We start from the raw sequence: 21,529 nt of genomic DNA on the forward strand, positions 1-21,529 counted from the left end.
GGTCACAGAGGAACCCCCAGCCAAGTCAAAAAAGAGAGTATTCAGAAAACATCCTCCTCGAATTCCCACTAACAGCTTGTGAATTCGGGGGTTGTTACTGAAGCAAAGCCATCAGCAGAAGGTTTCTCTGTTGTTTTTTAGGGAGAATGTCAGATTTGCACTCATTAAGATCTTTGGGCACTGGCTAATTACCTCCCAGCAATGGAGAGGCAAATGAACTATTCTGTGGGCGAGTCTCACTGAGTGCAATCAATTTGTTCTTGTGTTGTTGGCTATTTTCTGACATTCTCACCTGGTTTTGGTGTGACAAACTGTAAAAGGTACCCAGACACCGAGATCCCTCTTCCTTTCACCCTTTGAAGAGGAACAGAAGTAAAAACAGGACAACAAAACCCACCTTGGGTGTTTCAGTGGCTGTTGCAGATTGAGGCCACGAAACCCAAAACCCCGAGTGGACATTTAGGAACCATCAATCCCCTCAGTGGCACGAAGCTCAGGCAGACAGGGCAGAGAGAGGATGGAACTGCCACGTGCTGCAGGCATTTCCCCACAGGCACCTTCTGTAAAAGGAGAAAAGCTCAGTTTACTTATTCTCACCCCTTTCCTGCCCTTGCAGATGATTTTTATAAACCCCCTCCCACACCTCCCACATTGTGCCAGACCTACAGGTTGTTTTTTCTCCCCCTCCCCACCTGTTGTGACCTGTTTTTAGGCTCCAATGGCACTGCTGGAGCACCTGACATGGTCTACACGGATCCCATCACGGGGCTCTTGACTCCTTTCCCTCACTGCTCCCTCCTGCTGAGCAGTCACTGCCCTGGACCAGTTCCCAGCCACCACTTCCTGCACCCCCAGACTGGAAAGGTGCTTCCCCTAGCTGGGAACGTTGGCTATGATCCCAGCAGCTCCAGGCTGGTCTGTACTGCTGATTCTGGCTCGAGTAAGTGCCACAATCCAACCATCAACTGGTCCAGCTGCCTGTTTGTGGAGCACAGTTACAGTGGGGGGGTTTGGTTAAAGCAAAACAGGACAAACCAAACAGCCCAATTTGCTGCACTCAAATGTACTTTTCCTGTAACAGAACCTGAAAAAAATCTGAGAAAGCTTCTCATCAGCATGGCCCTGGAAGGTGGTGCTGTTCAGGTGCATGTAAGACCTACTGTAGGGATGTATTTGGTGTTACAAGGCTTGGAGACAAGGGAGCGTTGAGATATTCATAATTTCTGACAGATTTCAGCCCCTCCGTTCATTAAACCATAAAAATTAAATGCTAAGAAACTCGCAGCTTTTAGGGAATGGCCAAAGCCAAAAGAATTAAATTTGAAAAGCCTTCCCACACTTCCCATAACCACGGCCAATCTCCCTGGTCCTGCCTGCAGGAGGGCGGCGCGAGCCCGAAGTGCCCGTGTTCCCCTACATCCCTTACCCGGTGTGTGCCAGCACCGACCTGCCCGTGGAGACAAAGCTCCCAGCCCTGTGCCCCGAGCAAACCTCCAGCAGGGGAGGCCTCATGTGGGATCCAGCGACGGGGATGGAGGTGCCAGTGCTGGGGGTGACGATCCACCCCGGCACGGGGCAGCGCCTGGCGGTGGGTGGCACGTACCTGAACCCCCTGACGGGCATGTTGGCACCTCTGGAGCTCTGGGGGCCCGTGATGGAGCCAGAGGGAGGCAAGATCGTCCCAATCCTCGGAGTTGGTCTGGATGGTAGCACTGGTAGGTCTTTTCCAGGCACTAATCCTTCTCTCTCTCTCTCCCCCCTGTAGTTCTGCTTTACAGTTTGTGATAAGCACAGGTGATGATCTGTGTCATCCTAGGAAAGGAGAAAACAAAGAGACTGTAAAACTTAATTGCACCCCCATAAAGACAGAAAACAGACCAACCTTCCCTGTCCTCCTAGGCAGGAATTATGTCCAAACTGGGCCAGGTCAAAAAGCTTGCTGGCACCTCTTATTGAAGAACATATGAATTTAATCTATTATCTCTATGCCAAGTTATAGTCTTAGCTGTGAGAATAAACCTATGCAGAATACCTGGAATAGCAATGTAAAATGTATATGCATGTGATATAATGAACATGGATGGGATGTTTGGAATAAATATCAGGCTCATGCACTGTATCAGGGTGGCAGGACTAGGAGAGGTTCTATCTCCTCCTGTCACCACAGCATTGTTTGCTTTTACCATATAATAAATTCTAATTTGAAAAGCTATTTATCTGAGACTGTTTCTCACAAATTTATCATTTTGTAATTCACTAAAACTATCTGGTGACTCTGTAAGAGATACCTGAGGTCATCATTCCTTAATTATGACACAGCCACTGAAGCTGATTTGACCTAAAGATGGTCCCATTGCTCTATTGCAATATTAAATAAAGTAGCATGAAATGCATCATTAAGAAGCTCAGGGAGGGTGAAGCTCCAGATTTTTAAAAAGCATTTTCACATATCTGTACTCTTCATCACTTATTCTGGAATATATACTAGACCCAAAAGGAGGAGTGGGGACCTTAACCTTTTTGTAAAGCAGGAAGTAGGGGACTTATTTAAGAACATTTTGTGAGCCAAATTATTTTACAAATGACCTCAAAATCCCCAGTTCCCCTGCCCTCCACGTGTCCCATCAAACCCATTTCTGCTTCCCTCCAAGCAAACGCTCAAGGTGCCTTTTCCTGGCAGGGAAGGGCTGGACCCCAGTGACGAGGTGCCAGGTGATGTTCCGTCCTTGTTTCTCCTGTTCCTTGACTGCAGGAGAAGTTTTACCTCTTGGTGGGCTGGTGGGCCCTTCTGGACACCCCATGCTCCTCGGAGATCCCTTCCCTGAGCCCCTGAGTGGGAAGCTGTGCCGGGTGCAGGGGGTTCACCTGCAGCAAGGCCGGGTCGTGCCCCACGGCGGAGGGTACCAGGCTGTGCTGGAGAACGACTGGCTGCTGGCACAAACCCGAGTGCTGGACGCCCTAAAGCGCTTCAAGGCATCGTTTCTGGAAGGTTCCTGCCTGGCAGCAGACAGATTAGCAGCACTGAAGGCTGCAGCAGAGGAGCTGGAGGAGGCTTTGGCCGCCAAGTGCCACCACGCGCTGCACCGCCTGCAGAGCCTGGGGGAAAAGCAGGAGGTGGCTGCAAGGATCAGGAGCAACGGGGGGAAACTGGGTAGGTACAAAGCAAGCAGCCTGTTCCCATGCCATCACACCACAGGGGACAGCAGTGAAACCACTGTCACTCCTGGGGAGGGATCCCGTGGGGGGCTGAGGCTTGGATTTGATGATCCTCGTGGGTCCTTTCCAGCTCAGCACGTTCTGTGATCCCATCACAGCACCTCAAACTTCCAGGAAGCTTTTTGGCAAAATAGCTTTGCTGGTGATGCCCCCAGCCAGGTATTAACTGGAAGCTGCAGCAGGAATAACAGCACTGCAGCCCCCTGGAAGGGAAAACAGTTCTTTCCATCACAAACCTGTTCAGTGTTTTATGTTTTTCTTCTCTTTTGAACAAACCAGGTATGATCAGATACCCTGGCACAGAGATGTGGATCCCTGCAGTGTTTGGAATGAAAATCCCAGATCCCAGTGGATCTGGTCTGATGGTGCCAATCCTGGGAATAGACTGTGACTGGAATACTGGGCAGCCCTCCCCACTTGCAGGAACCATGGAAGACACAAATGGAAAAGGTAGAGAAGGAAACTGAGTTGGATGATGTAAACAACAAATAACAAAGACACAATAAATCACCCTACCAAAACAGAGCAGTTTCTACCTCGACTCTGAATGGAAAATGTGGCATTTGTGGTCTAAAATTCTAAATATTACACTTGGGGTTTTTTTATCCACAGGCCTCGTCCCCATCACTTTTGGTGCCAGGGCCATAAATCAAATTACAGGTGAAATTGGGCCTGTTATAGGTGCCCAAAGAAACCCCTGGACACACAACGTGATTCCTGCTGTTCAGTCCCTTGGAGCTTTACCCAGGAGAGCCACAGATCCAGATCTGGTAAACAAAGCTCCAAACTCTCTTTACTTGCAAGTTTGTTATCTGGGGGAAATTCTTTGTTGGGGCTTTTCTACTACAGGGTGGAAATTTCACTTATTTCTCTGCCCCACAAGTAGCATTTGCTTATAGTACAAGATGACAGAAATATGTCATTATACTTCTCTTTTCATTATCTGCCTTTTATTTTTCTCCTTCTATTTCTATCTTTTTCTGCTGGTCTTTGTACCTTCTATATCTTTTAAGTCTATTTGATATCTTTCCCCTACCCCAAGATATTGGGACACTGATTTGGACATGAATTATAACATGCACAGACTTAGGACTGCAAACACTCACCCCCTGTGGCAACAAAGTTGGATATATGCTGTGAAAGGCATTGAGAGGAGCTGTCATCACTGGCTTTAATCACATTTATAATCCTTCTTCAGCTTCCTGCAGAGCTAAGCTGTTGTGTCTCTCATTGCTTTACAGCTGGACTTTCTAGAAAAGGAAATAAAGTCAAGGCATTTATACTGGCACTGCAGGAGGAAAAAGGAAGAAGGGCTCCTTAAAAAGCTGAACTCTCTATTTCTTGATGTCCTTGATGCTGTAAAAGAGGGGAAGGCACAACAGGTATGGTGCCTTTTTTTTTTTGGAGCTGGCTCCAGTAAAGTTCTTTAAAAATTCCTTGGGGATTCATGGGTATCAAAAATTCAGATATCACTGATGGGATGGTTCTGAATCCAAGCTGTTCCCCTCCCCATTCAAAACCAAAAGGTAAATGAAGCCTTTGCTGCCTCAGTGTGGCCATTCCCAGAGTGAGGAATGCTGGCAGGTGTCCCCATGGAATAAACACCAGGTGAAATCCAGCAGAGACGGGGGACTGGCACCAGTTCCTACACAATCAGAATAATTACAAGGCTACAGAAAAGCATTAACCCAGTCAGCCAAGCTCTTGCTCTCTCTGCAAAGGAAAATGCCTCCCACCAATTCCTGATCTCCTGAGCTGGCAACACCATCTAAAGCTCCCTCTCCTCTTCCATTTCTTACAGACACAGCTCAAGGAGAAACTGGAAGACATTGAGGAACTGTGCCATTTTCTGAAAGTCTCCTCTCTGCAGGAAGCTGAGAGAAGAACCTCCAAATATTTTGGTAGCCAGGTGGCCACTGAACTGTCTGTGCTGTTCAAAGGTACAAAAGGGCAGTTCCAGCCCTCCTGCTTTCTGTGCTGGGTGATCCCTCTGACAGGTTACCCTGAGCCTCAGGAATTACTCGTGTCCTCCTGAAGCAAGGTAGTCCAGAGGTAGGATCTGAAAATGGGGCTGTTATAAAGGATAAGGAGGGCAGGTGTGAATCACACAGAGGGAAAACGACTGGAGGTTTGCCCTGGGAATTCCCAGTGGATTCTCAGGTGGGTGCTTCTGCTAATATTGGCTTCTTACAGCTGACAGAGAAGAGAAAGAACGGGAAATGCAGGTCCTGCTGGAGATCAGGAAGGCACTGGAGGAGCTGGTGGAGCTCATGGAAAAGATGCAGCTGGAAGAAGAGAGGATATTCCTGCAGCTGAGAGAGGGAGAGAGGAGCAGGAGCCACATCCCAGGGGCTGAGGCAGCCCCAGAGCTGAGGGTCAGAAAGGTGAGGTCACTGCTGGGCTGAACCTGGGCCCCATCACAGAACACTCTGTGCTCAAAGACACTGCAGGATGAAAGCTCTGAGCCCCCTGTACTGAGATATTCCCACTTGCAGGAACATCCCCAGTGCTTCTCCAGGCAAGCATTACCTGGTCCTACAGAGCAGGCACCTGCTTCTACCCCAGCAAGACCTGCTGAAGTAAAACCAATGCCTTCTACTGGCTGCTGGGGTGGCAAACAGACTTCATCAAAACATATTGCCAGGAAGCTTTTATCTTAGCTCTTCCTTGCATCATCTGCAGCTTCTGTGGCTGTTCTTTGAGGGCTACATGGCCACAAGTGCTCCAGAGCTGTCACAGCAGCTTTCCAGGTGGTGACTGGCCCGATTACGTGTGAGAAGGGCAATGAAAGCCAAGATTTGCAGTTATATTTTGTATTATTTCTTCCAGCTCATGCTTGCCCTCGCCTCTGAGTCTCAGGAATGGATCCTGAAACAACAAGCCAGCGTGGAGACTGCACACACCAGACTGGAATATTTGAGGGACTTGTCAATCATCCAAGCACAGCAGGCAAAGGTACTGCAAAGAAAAGCAGTTGTGGTGCTTGTCTAACAAAAGCACAGGCAGCTGCCACGCTCTGAGGACATCATCCAAGAACACCCCAGCCAGGGATCAGAGCCCTGCAAAACAACAGTAAACTGGCACAGGAGGGACATAAAATGCAAGTCATGCAGTTAAAAATCATACCTTACAGCTTCTCTATCAGCTTGAAGGATGTGGAAAAAAAAAAAATCTGAGAGTTGGGGGCTGTAGGACAACAATTGGAAAAGGCTTTTCCTGAGGCAGAGTGCTGTAACATCCCATGGAGTCACTGAACAGTGTGAACTGGCAATATCAGGTTTTCAAGAAGCAGCTTTTTTTCAAATGATGTTCTTGGCAGGCACGAAATGGCCTCTCTCTGCTCTGTGCTGTTTTTCAGGTGCTTTTCTCGGGCTCTCGTCAGTGCTTTGAAAACTATCAGACAACCAGATTTTATGGCATCAGTGGGGCCTCACATGGCACACACCAGGCAATCCAACAAAACCTGATCCCTCTGCTCAAGTCCCTGGTTCAGAAGCTGGAGGAAAACAGCAAAAGCAGTTTATCACCTGAGACACCAGGTAAGAGCGTTACCTTATTTTAGCCTGGCCTTGAAAAACAGGCTGGAACCTTTCAACTTCCATTCTAAAAAGAGATTCTCCTTCTGACAGCTGAAAAAATCAGACTTTGGTTCTATTTTGTAAGAGTTAAAGATCTCCTTGGACTCAATGAGCAAAGCCTTTATGATGTGTGTAAACTTGCCACAGGGTGGGATGAGCCCTGAAATCGCTTGTTAGGCTCAAGTTTTCTCTTGCCAGGCCTCACCAAAATTAATCTTATCTTCTGCAAAACAATTAATATCTTGCAGCAAATACATTTTCCCATGTTTCTTCTACAGGCTACTCATCAAGGAGCACTTTAAAAGCATCTGCTGCTCCCACAGAGGCATTAAGAGCTGAAGCAAGCCAGGAGAGCACTTCAGCTCCCACAATATCCCCTGTCCTGTCCACTTCATCCTCAGAAAGGATCACCCACATGCAAAAAGAAGTCCTGACAAGGTAAAGTTACAAAAAAATACATTCTTTACAAGTTTGGGAGGTTTCTCTCCCCACCAGGCTCAGATTTGGGGGTTGGGTGTGGCTCAGCAGAAGGCTCCTGTTCTCCAGGTTTGTGGATGAGCCAAGTGATGACCACACAGGAACAGGGATGTGTTTTCAGCCTGTCTCCTGCCTCTCTGGCTGCAGGTTTGTCTTGGAGAAACACGCCTGTGAACTGGCACATCTGGAGCTGTCCCTGCTGGCAGAAGAAATGAACACTCTCTGTTCCTTTTGTGAATCCAAGGCTGAGGAGAAGGAACACCACGAAGGAAGTTGGGTAAGGTTGGCATTGTGTCATCTCAGAGTTCTCAGCTGAGACACAGGAGAAGTTTTCCACTATTTGAATTCCTTTCCACTATTTTAATTCCTTTCCATTTTTCCAACTGGCTTCAGAAAAGGAAATTAAACAAAATAGTTTGGGAAGGAAGAAATCTTCCAGCTACTGCAAAGCCAAACAGAACCTAAATTAGTATCCCCCTCTCAAGTTAAAGGAGAAGGGGCAGTGGTCTCATTTTCAGTAATTCTTGGGTACTTAATCTCACAATAAATCAGGCTTTTCATGGTGCTTAAGTGAGACATCTGGTTTCTGGATCTGTTTTTTGCATCTTTGGTTCAGTGGGACTCAATTCTTTTGATGCTCCTGATCACAAAGAAGTTTCAAGTTGGGATGTCTATAATATTTTCAGGGTCTGAAGAGCAGGAAAGGAACAGAAGCCACTGCCTCAAAGGATTCACTCCTGAAAGCCCTGTCAGAGCAGCACCACCACGCTGGGCAAGCACTGTGGGAGAGACAACTGCAGGAAATCAAACATTTGGGCCTCAGCCCAGAGCTGACAGTGCCCAAACAGCCCCTGCACATCCTGCAAGAAATCCCACAGCAGTTGGCACTTGGTCTTCTTGGCTCACAAACCCCACACTGGGAGTTCCCTGAGCAGCAGGTGAGTTAAAGGCTTTTTTTTTTTATGTCATTGTCACCTCCTTGCTGGGCAAGGATGGACTTCACCTTCCCTAGGGGCACAGACACACTGCAGGGGTGTTATCAGAGCCCCTGAAACGTCCCAGAATCCGAAATGATCCAGGTCTCCCTGGAAAAATTCTCTACTTCTGGTGCCCACACTCATTAGTATTGAATACATAGAATGTATTTGCAGTGCTATAGAAACCCCCCCACCCTTTATTTTCTTTTGCTTGACAGAAACAACATCCCAGGGAAGTCCAGCATTCCCCAGACCCTGTCACTCAAATGCTCCAGGTTTCAGCAGTGAAGATAGTGAAGCTGGAAGCTCTGAGACAAGTGTGTCTCTACAGGGTCCTGGACCTCTACTGCAACCTCCTCCAGGTAGAGGCACTGCATGGTTTTCATGCCTCAAGGGAATTCACAAAATTTTGAGGGCAAAATTGCCCATCCTGGCTGAAAATCTACAGGTGTGCAGGCACAGAAACCTCCCCCAAGGGTCAGCCTGGCACAAACCCCACTGTTCAAAGCCCTGTGATTACACTCAATGCTGGAAAATAAAATAAAAAAAAAAAAAGCGAATTTCTATTAAAAAAAAATTAATTTTCTCATCTCCCTTTGCTTACCTGCTTCAGCCCCTGAGCTGCCCAGAAGCTGTGACGAGCATCCTGAGCAGCCTGGAGCACAAAAAGCACGGGGAAGGTGAAGCAGCAGCCCGGGAGGTTGCTCAGAGCAGAGAGGGACAGCAAGTGGCCAGAGCAGTGGCTTTTCTCCAGGAGCACCACCGGGAGGGGGAGCTGCTGAAAGGGCTGAACACGGAGGCAGAGGCTGAGCTGAGGAAGATGCAGGCACAGTTTAGGCTGGAACTTCAAGCCCAGACAGAGGAGAAGGTACAGCAGCTGAGACATTTGTGTTGTCATTTGCTCACAGCCACGCAGGGACAGCAGGAAAACCTCTGGCCCTGTGATTTTAGCCACGTTTTAGGTGCTTCACTAGGAGCATGCTGCTTCATTTCACTGCTGATAAATAAGTAATTATTCTTCTTCCCCAGAAAAAACACTGAGTCAGCTATCACAACCCTGGAAGGGGCAGAGCCCACCTTAATTATATGAGGGTTGCAGCCTCAGCACAGGTCTGTTCTCTGCTCTTTGCCCTGAAAATAGTACTGCAGTTGTGCTGTAATCAGACTATACATAGAATTTAAAAGATATCAAGGGTTGACCTTGACCTCAAGCCCTCAGAGAGATTTAACCTTTAAGGAGTCACTTAAGGGGAGGTAAAAGAAGCATATTAACCCATTTGCTTCTTTTTGAATATTTTATTAACAATGTTTGGGGAGACCCACTGACCAAAAATACTTCTCTAACTGTCAAAGGAAAATTTTAAGAGCCCCCTTGGAAACTGGACTGTTTTTAGGGTGCTTCATTTCCCACCCCCCTGGATCCCTGTTTTCCAACCTGCAGTGACGAGGTCAGACTCGATCCCAGAGGTCTTTTCCAACCCTGTGGTGGATCCTGTGGCTCTGATTCCATAGCTGGAACATTCCCACGCTTCCTCAAGCCTCTAAGACTTTGTCATGTTGGTTTTTCTCTCCCAGATAAAAGCCAGAGAAACAAAAATTCTCCAGGAGACCGAAGGAGGGAAGTTTGGGAATCTCGTGGCTTATTCCATCCTGTCTCAGAGACACCTGAGGGAAACAGTCACTTTGCTCCAAGATTCCTCCAGGCTCAAGAAGGTGGCCTTGAGGTGCCAAAAGGAGGGCACAGGCCTGGAACACCTCGTGGGAGAAGTAAAGTTCTCTTGCTGGTTTGGTTTAGAACCTGCAGCTCCTCCAGCGTGTTGTTACAAAACCCACATTTGAAGACTTTCAGGAATTGTGTCTGTTTAGATAAATAGGAGAGTTAACTCCAGATTACAGTGTATTGTATTATTTTTTTAATGCCAAAAAATAATTGAAACTATGCTGGGATTTGCTACAAAAAAAAATCAGGCACTTCAGATCCATTTTAACATGGATTTACTCAAGGCTCCTTTGTGAGCCTTAAATTAATTTTCAGTGGCTGTGAGTTTGTGATTTGGGTGTTTATAAACAGCAAAATTAAAGGCTGTATAGGACTGACATGTTTTTAACCTCTGTCCTCGATGTGTTGTGCAGAAAGTAAAACAACCAAAGGAGGTTCACACATTTTGTGCTCCAGTTCACAGGAGCATTTTCTCTTCCAGGATTTATCAGTTGATGGTGACACCAGGGACGTTCTGCATCTCCTGAAGGACAACTCGGAGCATGTACTTTTAGTGCTGGAATTTATACAAACTGTAAGATTATTACAGCTGAGAGAGAGACACTTCAAGGAAATAGTCAGCAGCCTAAAAGGCTCCGAGAAGGTAAAACTAAAGTTCAGGAGAAGGTAAAACTAAATATATTATTAGTAAATACATTACCTTGCAGCTTTATTCAGAAAATCATGAATAGTTTGCATTGCTGTTGTTACTGTGCAAAGGACTTTGTTCTTCAAGCATCAGAGTTTCTTGAACAAAACCAGGATCGTGGGTTTGGATCTTTCTTTCCTTTTTTTTTCCATCTCTAGTTTGTGGAGGAAGCAAATCTCATAACCAGTGAAGTGAGAAAATTCAGAGAGCAGAAAATGAGAAGGCTGGAGGGACAGTTGAAAGCCTCCCTGAAAAACAGAGGAACCAAGAAGAGTGTTTCAAGCAGTTTTGATCCACTGCAGGTCAGCAAAGAGCAGATCCCAAATGTTTCCTAATTGAACACTCATCATATGCACAGGACATAAGATTAATGGTCTAATGCTAATGAGGCCATGGCTGCAGCTGTCCTGTGCTATCAAATTCACAACAAATATAGGAAGAAAAGGGTTGAAGGGAGAGATTAGGAATGTAGGAGTTGAAGGGATGGGAGAAGAAGGTACAGGGGGAACAAAGAAAAAGAGTTTAATGGAATTTTCTTTCTGCTTTGCAGATCAAAATCACCACCTTGAAAAGAGAAGAAACCACAGAAGAAAGGAAAGAGCCGTGGCAGGCTTTCCAAGGGGAGCATCTGGGCCTCAAAGGATCTCCCATCTGGGCAACACCAGCTGAAGGAGCCAAGCTGCAGGATCAGCTGCTCCCTGGAGAGCAGAGGAGGAAGAGGAGGAGGAGGAGGGAGCTCTCAGGGCTGCAGCAGGATGGGGTACTGTGAGACCACACACCCTCTCTCCAGCTTTTGGGGGGGGATTTTTTGCTATTTTCTGATCTTCAGCCTCAAAGATCACGAGGACTGCTGCTCATCATCACAGAGGGTGAGAAACTCAGCAGCATTTTCCAGGCACTGCCTCTGACAGCTCCTCACTTTTCCTCCTAGGACTCGGGGGAAGAACACAGGGAAGGAAAAGCTTCCTCAGGGAAGGATTTTCACCCAGATTTGCAGGAGCTGAGGATGAGATCAGGAGGAGATAGAAAAGAAAACACACAGCAAAGCAGCAGCTCTGCATCCTCCACCCCCCAGCCCCTCAGGGCTCCAGGGACCCACCAGAAGGCAGAGGAACAGCTCCTCTGCTTCTTGGCTAAGAGTAAGTCTGGGCTGCCACAGCAATCTCAAGTACCTTGGGATATTTTTTGGCTGCTAATACATCACCTGGAGGGCATTAATGCTTTGGGAAAGGAATGATCAGGGAAGAAGTGGGTGGAACTCCTAAAATAGGGAGGTTATTATCAAAATTCTGATTTAAAACCAGACAGGGGTGCTAGAACAGAAATAAAGTGTCTTACCTAGGTGATGTTTATGCATCTGCAGAGCTGGGCTTTTTTCATCCTGAGGTCAGCAGGGCTTTAGGGGTTTTCTCAAAATATCAGCAGCTCCTTGGTAAGTAGCAGAATTTCCTGTTCTTTGGACTGAAAAGGTTTCATTAGGATTCAGGTGATCTCTCACATGTGATCTTAATGTTTCAGGGTCTTTTCCAGCACCTTCCCTATGAAGCAAACAGCTGTTTGTTTACTCATTAGCTTAATTAAGAGGAAAAAGCAAACAGTGCAAAAGTCACCCACTTATCACAACGCCAGGCAAGCCTTTCCTTATTAAGCCCTTTAGAGAGATTTCAAAACACTTCTCCAGCTTTAAACTTCTTACAGAATTAGGCAATTAGTTAAAAATACAACTTTTAATCCCATCAGTTGATTTTTAAACTGATGTCTTCGGCCCAAATACTATATAGGAAAGTCAAAATTAGCTGATGGAACAAGAGAAAAGGACACAAACCCCTCTGGAATTATTTGTGGTCGTTACCTGGTGTATTCTTTCCTCACAGATATCAAGGTGCTGAAGCAGGCAGAGCATGTGATGGCATCCAGAATCATTCTGCTGAATCCACAGCTCACAACAGCTCCTCTGGGTGGTAAAAACTTCAGTCATTTGGTTGGCTTTTGGCTCTTTTCCTGCCAATTGCCTCCTTTCCACCTGCTTAACAACAAAATACACGAGCCTCGTGTGAGACCTGCATGAGTAACTTGCCCACAGATGTGATTTAGCAATGATATAGTCCTTACAATAAACCTAAAACCAGGTATAGAACATTTAAACAGGTAAATGTTGCTGTAATTAGCTGAAAAAAAAGCCTACCAATTCTCACGAGATATGGAATTTGACAATTTAAAAGAAAGCCACTATTCACAGAATTCAGGGCAAGCAGAAATTCTTTTTTCTTATCAATAAATCTTGTGGCAAAGACAACTTCAAGAAAAATGGAGAGGAGTGTTCTGGTCAGCAGCTCAAACAAGAACTACAGGAAGGAGAAGTGTTTGGACTGGGGGCTGTTTGTTGGGGTTTCTTTTTTACTGAAGTAGAACAATGTTCTTCCTCGTTAAACAGACTTCCCCACGACATTTAAGATACGTGAAAAAGGAGAAAAACTAGAGAATTGGATAATTTTTGGAGAGAAAGGTACTCACATGTTTGTCCAGACTTTAACATCACACCCCAAACAGCAAAATTAGTCACCTGTTTGACCTGGTCTGTGTAACTCCAGTGTGGGAAATGTTTGCTCAGAGGTGGGTGAGAGATGGATTGTTTAGGAAAGCAACATTTATTTGTTTGTTTACACAGGTGGTGACGAAACCAAGTGTGTAAAACCCTCTTTTCTCCTCGATCTGCTGAGGGAGGTGAACGAGGAGCTCCGGAGTCACGCGGTGGCAGCTGGGCTGGGGCAGAGCCAAGGGCTGCCCCGAGGTAAATCCCACCTCTGCTCTCTCTCCTGGAACAGCCAGAATTGGGGTGAGGTGAAGATTTCACGTGTCATCCTTCAAAGAGCTGTTTATTGTGGCCAGATTTTGCTGCACAGAAACCTGGGTTCCCTCCCGAGCTCTCCTGGTAAGGGAGAATCACAGAATTATAGAATCCCAGAATCAGCTGGGTTGGAAGGGACCTCCAAGATCATCCAGTCCAACCCTTGATCCAACCCTGCTGTGGTTCCCAGCCCATGGCACTGATGCCACATCCAGTCTCATCTTAAACACCTCCAGGGACAGAGAATCCACCCCCTCCCTGGGCAGCCCATTCCAATGGCTGAGCACCCTCTCTGCAAAGAAATTCTTCCTAATATCCAACCTAAACCTCCCCTGGCACAGCTGAAGACCCAGCCCTCTTGCCTGGGAAAAGAGACCAACCCCCCCTGGCTCCCCCCTCCTGTCAGGGAGTTGCAGAGAGTCAGGAGGTCTCCCCTGAGCCTCCTCTTCTCCAGGCTGAGCCCCCCCAGCTCCCTCAGCCTCTCCTCACATGAATTGTGCTCCAGTCCCTTCCCCAGCCTCGTTGCTCTCCTCTGGACCTGCTCCTTCAGAAAGGGCTGAACACACAGAGCCAGCCCTGACTGTGCTGCTGAGCAGCTCTGAGACACACAGACTTCATGTCCCTTCCCTGGGCCTTAGCTATCAGAAACTTCTCCACTAAAAGTCAAGTTTTAGACATTTCCTAAGGGTATCAAGGCACTTCACGACCCTTATGATAATTCACAGTGCACCAGCAGGGCCTCACTTCAAACTGAACAGTGCCTAACATGAGAAATGCAGTATATTCTACACTTGCATTGCAGTGTTACAGCTTGGGTTCTATTTTCACTTTTCTTGCAGCAGCAAGTTGGGCTCAGGGTACAGAGGATGCCTCGTGGACTCAGGGAGAGGAACCAGCAGCAGTTGATCCTGCAGCCCTCTCTGCCAGAGAGTTTGTCATTTATCAGTATGGCATCTCCATCCTACAGTTTCTCAGACTCCACATTAATGTAAGTGTTTAAAGCCTTGATGTTTTTAGACACTGATATTTAATAATCAACAGCAGTTATAAAAGAAACTCCTCGGTTATAAAATAAATTATACCAGTTATAAAATCAATTAGAGAGTGACCATTGAGCCAATATCAGGAATTAAATTCCAGTCCTGTTTTCTCCACAGTGGTGTAGAGATTTAAAGTCAAATCTCTTCCCCACAAGATCTGGTCAGCTCTTGTATTTGTTGTGGCACCTTTCTTAAGCACATCACTCAGGTAATGAAGAATTAATCCCTGTGATAAAACATCTTCCTTTTATACCTTGGAACAGTAATTCTCTCATTTTCTCTGCACAGTTCTTAGCACACCATGGCTTTGGTCTGGGTAAACTCTCCAGGGTCTTTCCTAAGAGTCTCAAACAAATAATAAAGTTGCAGTGACCACAGCCAGAGCTCCAGGACTGGAGCACACTTCCATTTACTTAATTAAAAAACTGGCAAGAGGAAATCCTGAGGTTTTTTTTTTTTTTTAAACAGCCTCCATTTCCACGTGGGATTGGTTTGGCTCTGGCAACCCACTGCAAATCAAGGCTGACATTTCAATGAACCCCTCTCCCCCTGCAGCCCTGGGGTGCTCTCAGCTCTTACAGAACCTTTTCTCCTTCTCTTTGCAGGCCCCAGAAATCAGGCTGTGTGTGGCCTCCAGCCTCCCCCCCAGTGATGCCACAGGCAATGCCTTCAGGGGCTCTTTCTTTTACCAGGTTTGCCCACTCCACACCTAGTCAGCCTTTGCAATGCTTTGGTATCCATTAAGTTCTGGGGCTGGGAAGTAAAATGCCAAAATAATTCCTACCTTCCCAGTCACAGCGTGCTCGATGCTCTCTAGGAAAAACATTGATATAAGAAATCCTCAAGTGTTAATAAGCTCCAGATATATCTGAACACAAACTAACAGCACTGTAGGATGCTGAGTTCAAATGTATATTTAATGTGAGGGTCATACCCAAAGCACATTTGTTAAATCAGCTCTAATTATCCAGTTTCTCCTGTCCAAGTTTTACCACTTTCATTTTGACCAAATTCTCTCTAGGTCAGCTTGACAGCAGTCAGTGTATCAGCATTTTACTCACCATAATTAGATTACAGAATGTGACTATTCAGTGTTGTTTCTTCCTATAAATGAGGTGTGCAGAGAGAAGCTTTCTCAAGTTCATGATCTATAAATATAAACCTGCCCAGGGCAGAGAATGCACAAATGCTTTAGATTCACATCAGAGATCATTAAATGAAGTCTCAGGACTGCCCTGTGCATATGGATATTCCCCTGTACTGATTTGAATCCTTGGACTTACCTAAAATCGAGGCAAAGCACTGGAAGAGCTGCCTCAGCAGAGCCAATCCCTGCTGTGCTTCTGTCTCAGCTCTGGATACTCTTTTTTTTTTTTTTCCCCTCAGAATTCCAAGAACAAACTCTTCGTCCTGAGGGACTGCCTGAGCTCTGTGGGAGGTTTCCTGCTCCTCCTGGTGCACTGCTTGGCTCATGTCTCTGCTGCTGAGCTCCACCACGACACCAGCCCCCTCTTCCTGAGGCTTTTTTATCAGGTGTGTTCCAAGTGCAATTCCATTATCCTCGTGTTTGTTAAAGAAAAAATAAATCACTCTAAAAGTGAGGGCTTAATGCTTTGTGCAACTTCAGCGACGAAAGGGGAGATGAAATAAGGTTTTTATAACGAGTTAACAATTACCTGAACTGCCACTGCAGCCACACAGGGGCTGTTCACAGCAAGATTCTTATTCAACGTTTGAAGAACTGTTTTGCCTCAGGTGAAGCCAGTGAGAAAGCAGAAAAATGCACCAAATCATGCATTAATACCCTGCCTGCACACAAACAACACCAACACCTTTGTTCCACTGACAGCTGAGGAGATAAAACCCACGGGACTGCCTTCCAACCATCACCTGGGAGAACCCAACAGAGAATTCTCACGATCACAGCCCTGCCTACAACAGAGTTACACCAAATTCATTGGGAAAAGAAAAAGGAATGGGGGGGATCCTTCCCCAACACCTGGATGTGACACAGCAGGTTCTCAAAGCCTTTCAAAAAGAGTCATGTTTGGGTGTTTTTTTCCCTCTCCAGGCACTGGAAGCCTGTCTCAGTGAAATGTTCTCCCTCAGACTGCAGCTCTCAGCAGCTCCCCAGGGCAGTAAATCCCAGGGCATAAGCCAGGTGTTGCTGAAGGAGGAACCCTTCTCCAAGGAGGAAGCAAACCTCATCTCCCAGCTTTATGAAGTCAAAGTGAAAAGGCCCACGGACATGGAAGGCTTTGAGAAGGTAACAAGAAAGCTCAGCACCAATATTTTCTTGCTTTGCTACAAAAAAGACAATTTAACTTATTTATAGATGCCTGTGCCCACGTGCCTGCAGTTAATAGACTGGAATAGAGGACATTCACTCTGAACACCCTTTTTAAAGCACTGGAACAGGTTGTGCAGAGAGGTTGTGGATCCTCCCTCCTTGGAGACACCCAAAACCCCTCAGGACACAGCCTTCAGATGACTCTGCTTAAGCAGGGGGGGTTACAATAAATTATTTACCTTCAGGCAAATCATTAAGTCAGCATCAAAAGCATCACCATGTAAAACACATTTAAGGAGTCTATAAAAATTAAAGTTAGCAATTAACTGCTTTCTCCACTTCTGTGCTCATCCCACAGCACATGAGGAACAACCTCCTGCTCCACATGAAATCTGAGGAACCACTGCATGAAAAGTGGCTTGTGGAGAAAAAAGAGCATTTCCCTCATGGAAAGGACAGCTTAGGATGGTAAGAATAATTTGCCAGGAGCTGTTATTTACTATTTATATTTACTATTTATTATTTCGTCACCTCGTACAGTGAAATTGGCTTTTCTGTTTTGCTCCCGTGAAGAGCCTGTGATTAAAGTTTCACAACTGGCATTTCTCCCCTCTCATTTTAAACACTTCTATGGTTTGTTTTTTTTCAGCTTTGAAGAGGAAACCTGCACTTCCTTGTCCCCTTCAGAACTTGAGGATAAAGTGGACGTGTTAACTGAGGAGCTGGTGCAGATCATAGAGGATGAACACCAGTTTTTAAGCAGCAAAGGCAACGAAGACCTGCTTTGTTACTACCTTGAAATCACTAGTTTGGAGAAGGACTGTCTGGTAAAACAAATCAATGCATTAGAGGAGGAAATAGCCCTGGGCAGAAAGTTGTAGTGACACTCAAAGACTTGGTGGTTTTGTTCTGCCTTGGGTCTCTGCTTTGGTTATCAGGCTTTAAGCCAAAGTAAACCCTCTATTTTTGGTTTATCTGTGGTGTATTTTTCCTCTCCATACTAAAGGCTCATTAAATCAGGAGTGGAAGCAGTGCAGTGGTTTGAGTGACAAGACTTTGGCCCCCACCACTGACATTTCTGGCCACGGCCAAGCAGCAAAAAGAAATATTGCTGCAAAAGCTCAGACTCAGAGTTTCCAGGAATAGAAGCAAAATACAGAATCACTCAGTTCTGCTCAGTGTCAAATGCATTATTTTTTAAACTGGTGTATCAATCTACAACATGTTGTGAAGTTCAGCTGAATAGTTACACTTTTCTGACTTTATGACACAGCAAAAGCTATAGATATAATTACCCCAAGTGACTGTATCTACACAATTACACACCAAGAGCAAGAAATATTATTTTCCACCACTGAAAACAACTTGCCCAGCCCAGACAACCTTTGCTTGTCCTGGAGTCACCATATCTCAGCTCTCTCCCATACAGGAAGGCAGGTCCTGCACTGTCCAAGCCCAGCTCTGCTCTTAGGCTTGGGGAGACAGTCTCTCCTCCTCCCAAATTCAAGAGTCAAACCCTGAAACACATGAAACATTCAGTATTTGCTGATCAGTGAAGCATCACCACAGCCTCTGGTGCAGGTGAAAAGCAAGTGAGGGAAGAGCAGCATCACTCAAGATCCTTCCTTCCCCCAGCAGCACAGGGCAATTTAATAATTTCATGAGTCACCAGACACCCTCAACATTTCTGCTGGTGATATTTAGATCTCTGCTCACAACCCAGTTGTCCTTGCTGCCCCTGCCAGAAGGAAGCAAACTGTCCTTCAAAGCAACTTAGGGGCATGGGTTTTTTTTTTTCTTCCTTGACTTGCTTGTGTTTCCACCATAAAGGTTTTAAACTCCCTTCAGGGCACCAGTAGCAGATCAGATGGCTTTTATAAAAAAAACATAAAATAATTTATTGATATTTGCATTTCCTTTTCAGCTCACAAAAGGAGTCTCACATCAATTTTTCAGTCTTATGTTAGCATAAATATAAACATTTAAAACCTCAGATAAAACCCCAGAAAAAAAAACAAAAACAAAAACAAAAAACAGTTTCAGACACACAGAGCAAGAGAGGCAGGGATTAGAGAGACAGCGAGTGCTTTGTGTTTTGACCAAGTTTTGCAGTGCCAGCCCTTCCTCCCATTCCACAGTCAGTGCTCCTAGAACAGCCCAAAGCGGGCACAGCCACGGATCTACCGCTTGGTGTTGACCCAGTGGTACCTGTCCACACGTGGCCCCGAGAAGGCAGCTGAGGGCCTGTAGACCTTGTAACCCCTGTGCTGGCCATAGTAGGAGCCATCAGCCAGGTAGGTCTTCCTGGGGAGATACAGGGACCAGGGCTGCGAGGGAGCCTTGTAGTAGTCACTGAACTGAACAGCAAGAAACGGGATCGTGTTAAAAGTGTGTTTGGGGAAGAGGGGGGACAGTCTCTTGCATTCCCTCATGAGGAAGCCTAAGGAGCAGCTCCCAGCTCCTACGAAAAGCTCTATCCCATTCCCAGAATCACTTAGGTGGGGAAAAAGCCTCTGAGATATCAAAGTCCAGCCATCCCCCCAGTACTTCCAAGCCCACCACACCTACACGTCTCAAATCCCTCCCAGTCACAACAACATCACCACCCCAGGCAGCCTGTGGGGAAGAGGCTTCCCCAATATCCAACCTAAACCTTCCCTGGAGCAACTCAAGGCTGTCTCCTCTTGCCCTGTTGGTTGTTACCTCCATAGAACCTCCTCTGGAGAGCAAGAAGGTCCCCCCAAGCCTCCTTTTCTCCGGGCTGAGCCCTCCCTGAGCCAGAGCAGCAACATCACCCTGTGCTCACTCACCTGGTACACACTGTTGGGGTTGCTGACAGTAGGGATGGCTCTGGGCTCCCTGTGGAAGCTCTCCTCATCCGAGGAGCCGCCAGAGTGATAGTCCAGGGCTGCCCTCTCCACGGCATAGCTGATGAGCTGCGGCAGCTCGGGGTTCTCCTTCCCGTCGAAGCGCACGATGGTGAAGGGCTGGTTCTTCTCCCCGTACCTGGAAGGGACTGGAGGTGTGTGATGCTGCTCTGAAGGGGCCAGCTGGCACCAGCAGGTGAGCAGGCCCTCGGATGTCAAGGCTCTTAACAGGCTGGAGTCGATGACCCTTGCCCAGAGCACCCGACGTGTATCAGCCACCCCTTCTGAGCTCACCTGCAGCTCACCTCAAAGGGGTCAACCCACAGCGTCATCTCCTTGGGCAAACCGAGCTCATTGAAGTCCACACCACTCTCCACACAGGCTTGCTCCAGCAGGGGATCTCTGGCCTGGTGTTTGTTTATCCTGATGCACCTGGGTAAGAGCAAAGTGCAGGAGGATCTCGGACTGTGCTGCAGCTTGGCAAGCCCTGCTGCTGCAGGAGCACACTCAAAATCACTGCTGGTGTTCCCAACACACAGATCTCAGGCTGCACTGCAGCTTGGCAAGCCCTGCTGCTGCAGGAGCACACTCAAAAATCACTGTTTGCTTTCCCAACACGCTCAGCCTGGTGATGCAGGTTCTCCCTCAGAGCCCCAACCAGCAGCTCAGCCTAAGGAGCTGATTTATAAACTTGAACAAGGCTTTGTTTTAAGCCCATAAAGCACTGACTCACTTCATCAGTAGTTTATGAGAATTAAAGGCAGTTAGAACAATTCCAAAAGTCAAAAAGCATTTGAGTTCTACTTCCAAGGAGTCAGAGGCTGCTTAAGGCACTCCGTGCATGTTGTCCTGAGACTTCCACCTCAGTCTCCAGTCACACCTCCACTAGTTAATAACTCTTTTTCCCTTGAGCTTAAGGGATAACCAAGCGGTTCCCTTGCAGTTTTGTATCATTTATTTCCAATTTAAGGCCTCCAGGGTACTCAGGACCTCTTGAACATCACACAAAGCCTCCATTCCATCTCCTGTTCCACTGTGTCCTCTCACCTGAAGGCTTGTCCTCGGGATGGGTTGTCCACATACCAGTGATTCTTGTACTTCTCAAACAGGATGGCAGTGAGCCTGGCTGCAAATTTCTCTATTTTATGCTTGCTCAGCTTGTCTTCCCTTTTGACCAGCTTTGTGATGAAGAAGACCGTGGCAGCAATTTCATCTTTCATCTTAAATTGCAGCACACGAGGTGCTTCAGCTGTTGGACAGTCAGCAGTACAGATGAGACACCACACTAGAGAGATTTAATAACATTAAGGAACTATCAGGTTCCAAGAATAGATGCTGCAAAACCTGCACAAGCCAGGGCAGATAGAGCCTAGATAAGTCTGAGTGCCAAACAAAGGATAAATTTAGTTTTGGGTATTGAAACCAATTCAATGCATTACTAGAAGGCACTTGCACGAAGCAAGTTAACAGCCTATATAAAATATGAGTTTAAAATATAGTGCTACTTATTATATATTGCACACAGTCAACAACCAGCAGAACTTATAATTAATTACACAGCTCTCAAATACAAAGAAGACCAAAACCATCACCTTTTCAGAGCAGAGCCGGCAAAAACCCAGGATACACTTTACAAACAGCTTCAAAGAGGCTCCAAGAAAACACATAAAACACTATAAAAACCTACACCATCAGCACAGAAAGGAAAAGCCCCTCAGCTCCCCAAATCCTCCCTTTCTCTGGGGTGGTTTGCTCAGGCTTTATATAGGACAGGCAGTTGGGGTGTAACAACACTCAGGTGTGCAGGAGGTTCAGGTGTGTGGCAGGA

The 21,529-nt window shown here is 46.5% G+C and overlaps 1 protein-coding gene across 1 annotated transcript; it reads right to left on the reverse strand.

Moving 5' to 3' along the window:
* Positions 1-19,014: 19,014 nt before the first annotated feature.
* On the reverse strand, positions 19,015-20,921 carry BTG4 (BTG anti-proliferation factor 4). Its single transcript, XM_008928894.3, has 4 exons — positions 20,749-20,921; positions 19,996-20,133; positions 19,645-19,840; positions 19,015-19,191 (listed from the first exon to the last, which is right to left on the reverse strand). The coding sequence occupies exons 1-4, from the start codon at positions 20,919-20,921 to the stop codon at positions 19,015-19,017; spliced, it is 684 nt and encodes a 227-aa protein (XP_008927142.1).
* Positions 20,922-21,529: the final 608 nt, after the last annotated feature.

The sequence above is a fragment of the Manacus vitellinus genome, unplaced genomic scaffold (genome assembly GCF_001715985.3).
Source record: "Manacus vitellinus isolate BGI_N305 unplaced genomic scaffold, ASM171598v3 scaffold_41_pilon, whole genome shotgun sequence".
Taxonomy (NCBI): Eukaryota; Metazoa; Chordata; class Aves; order Passeriformes; family Pipridae; genus Manacus; species Manacus vitellinus.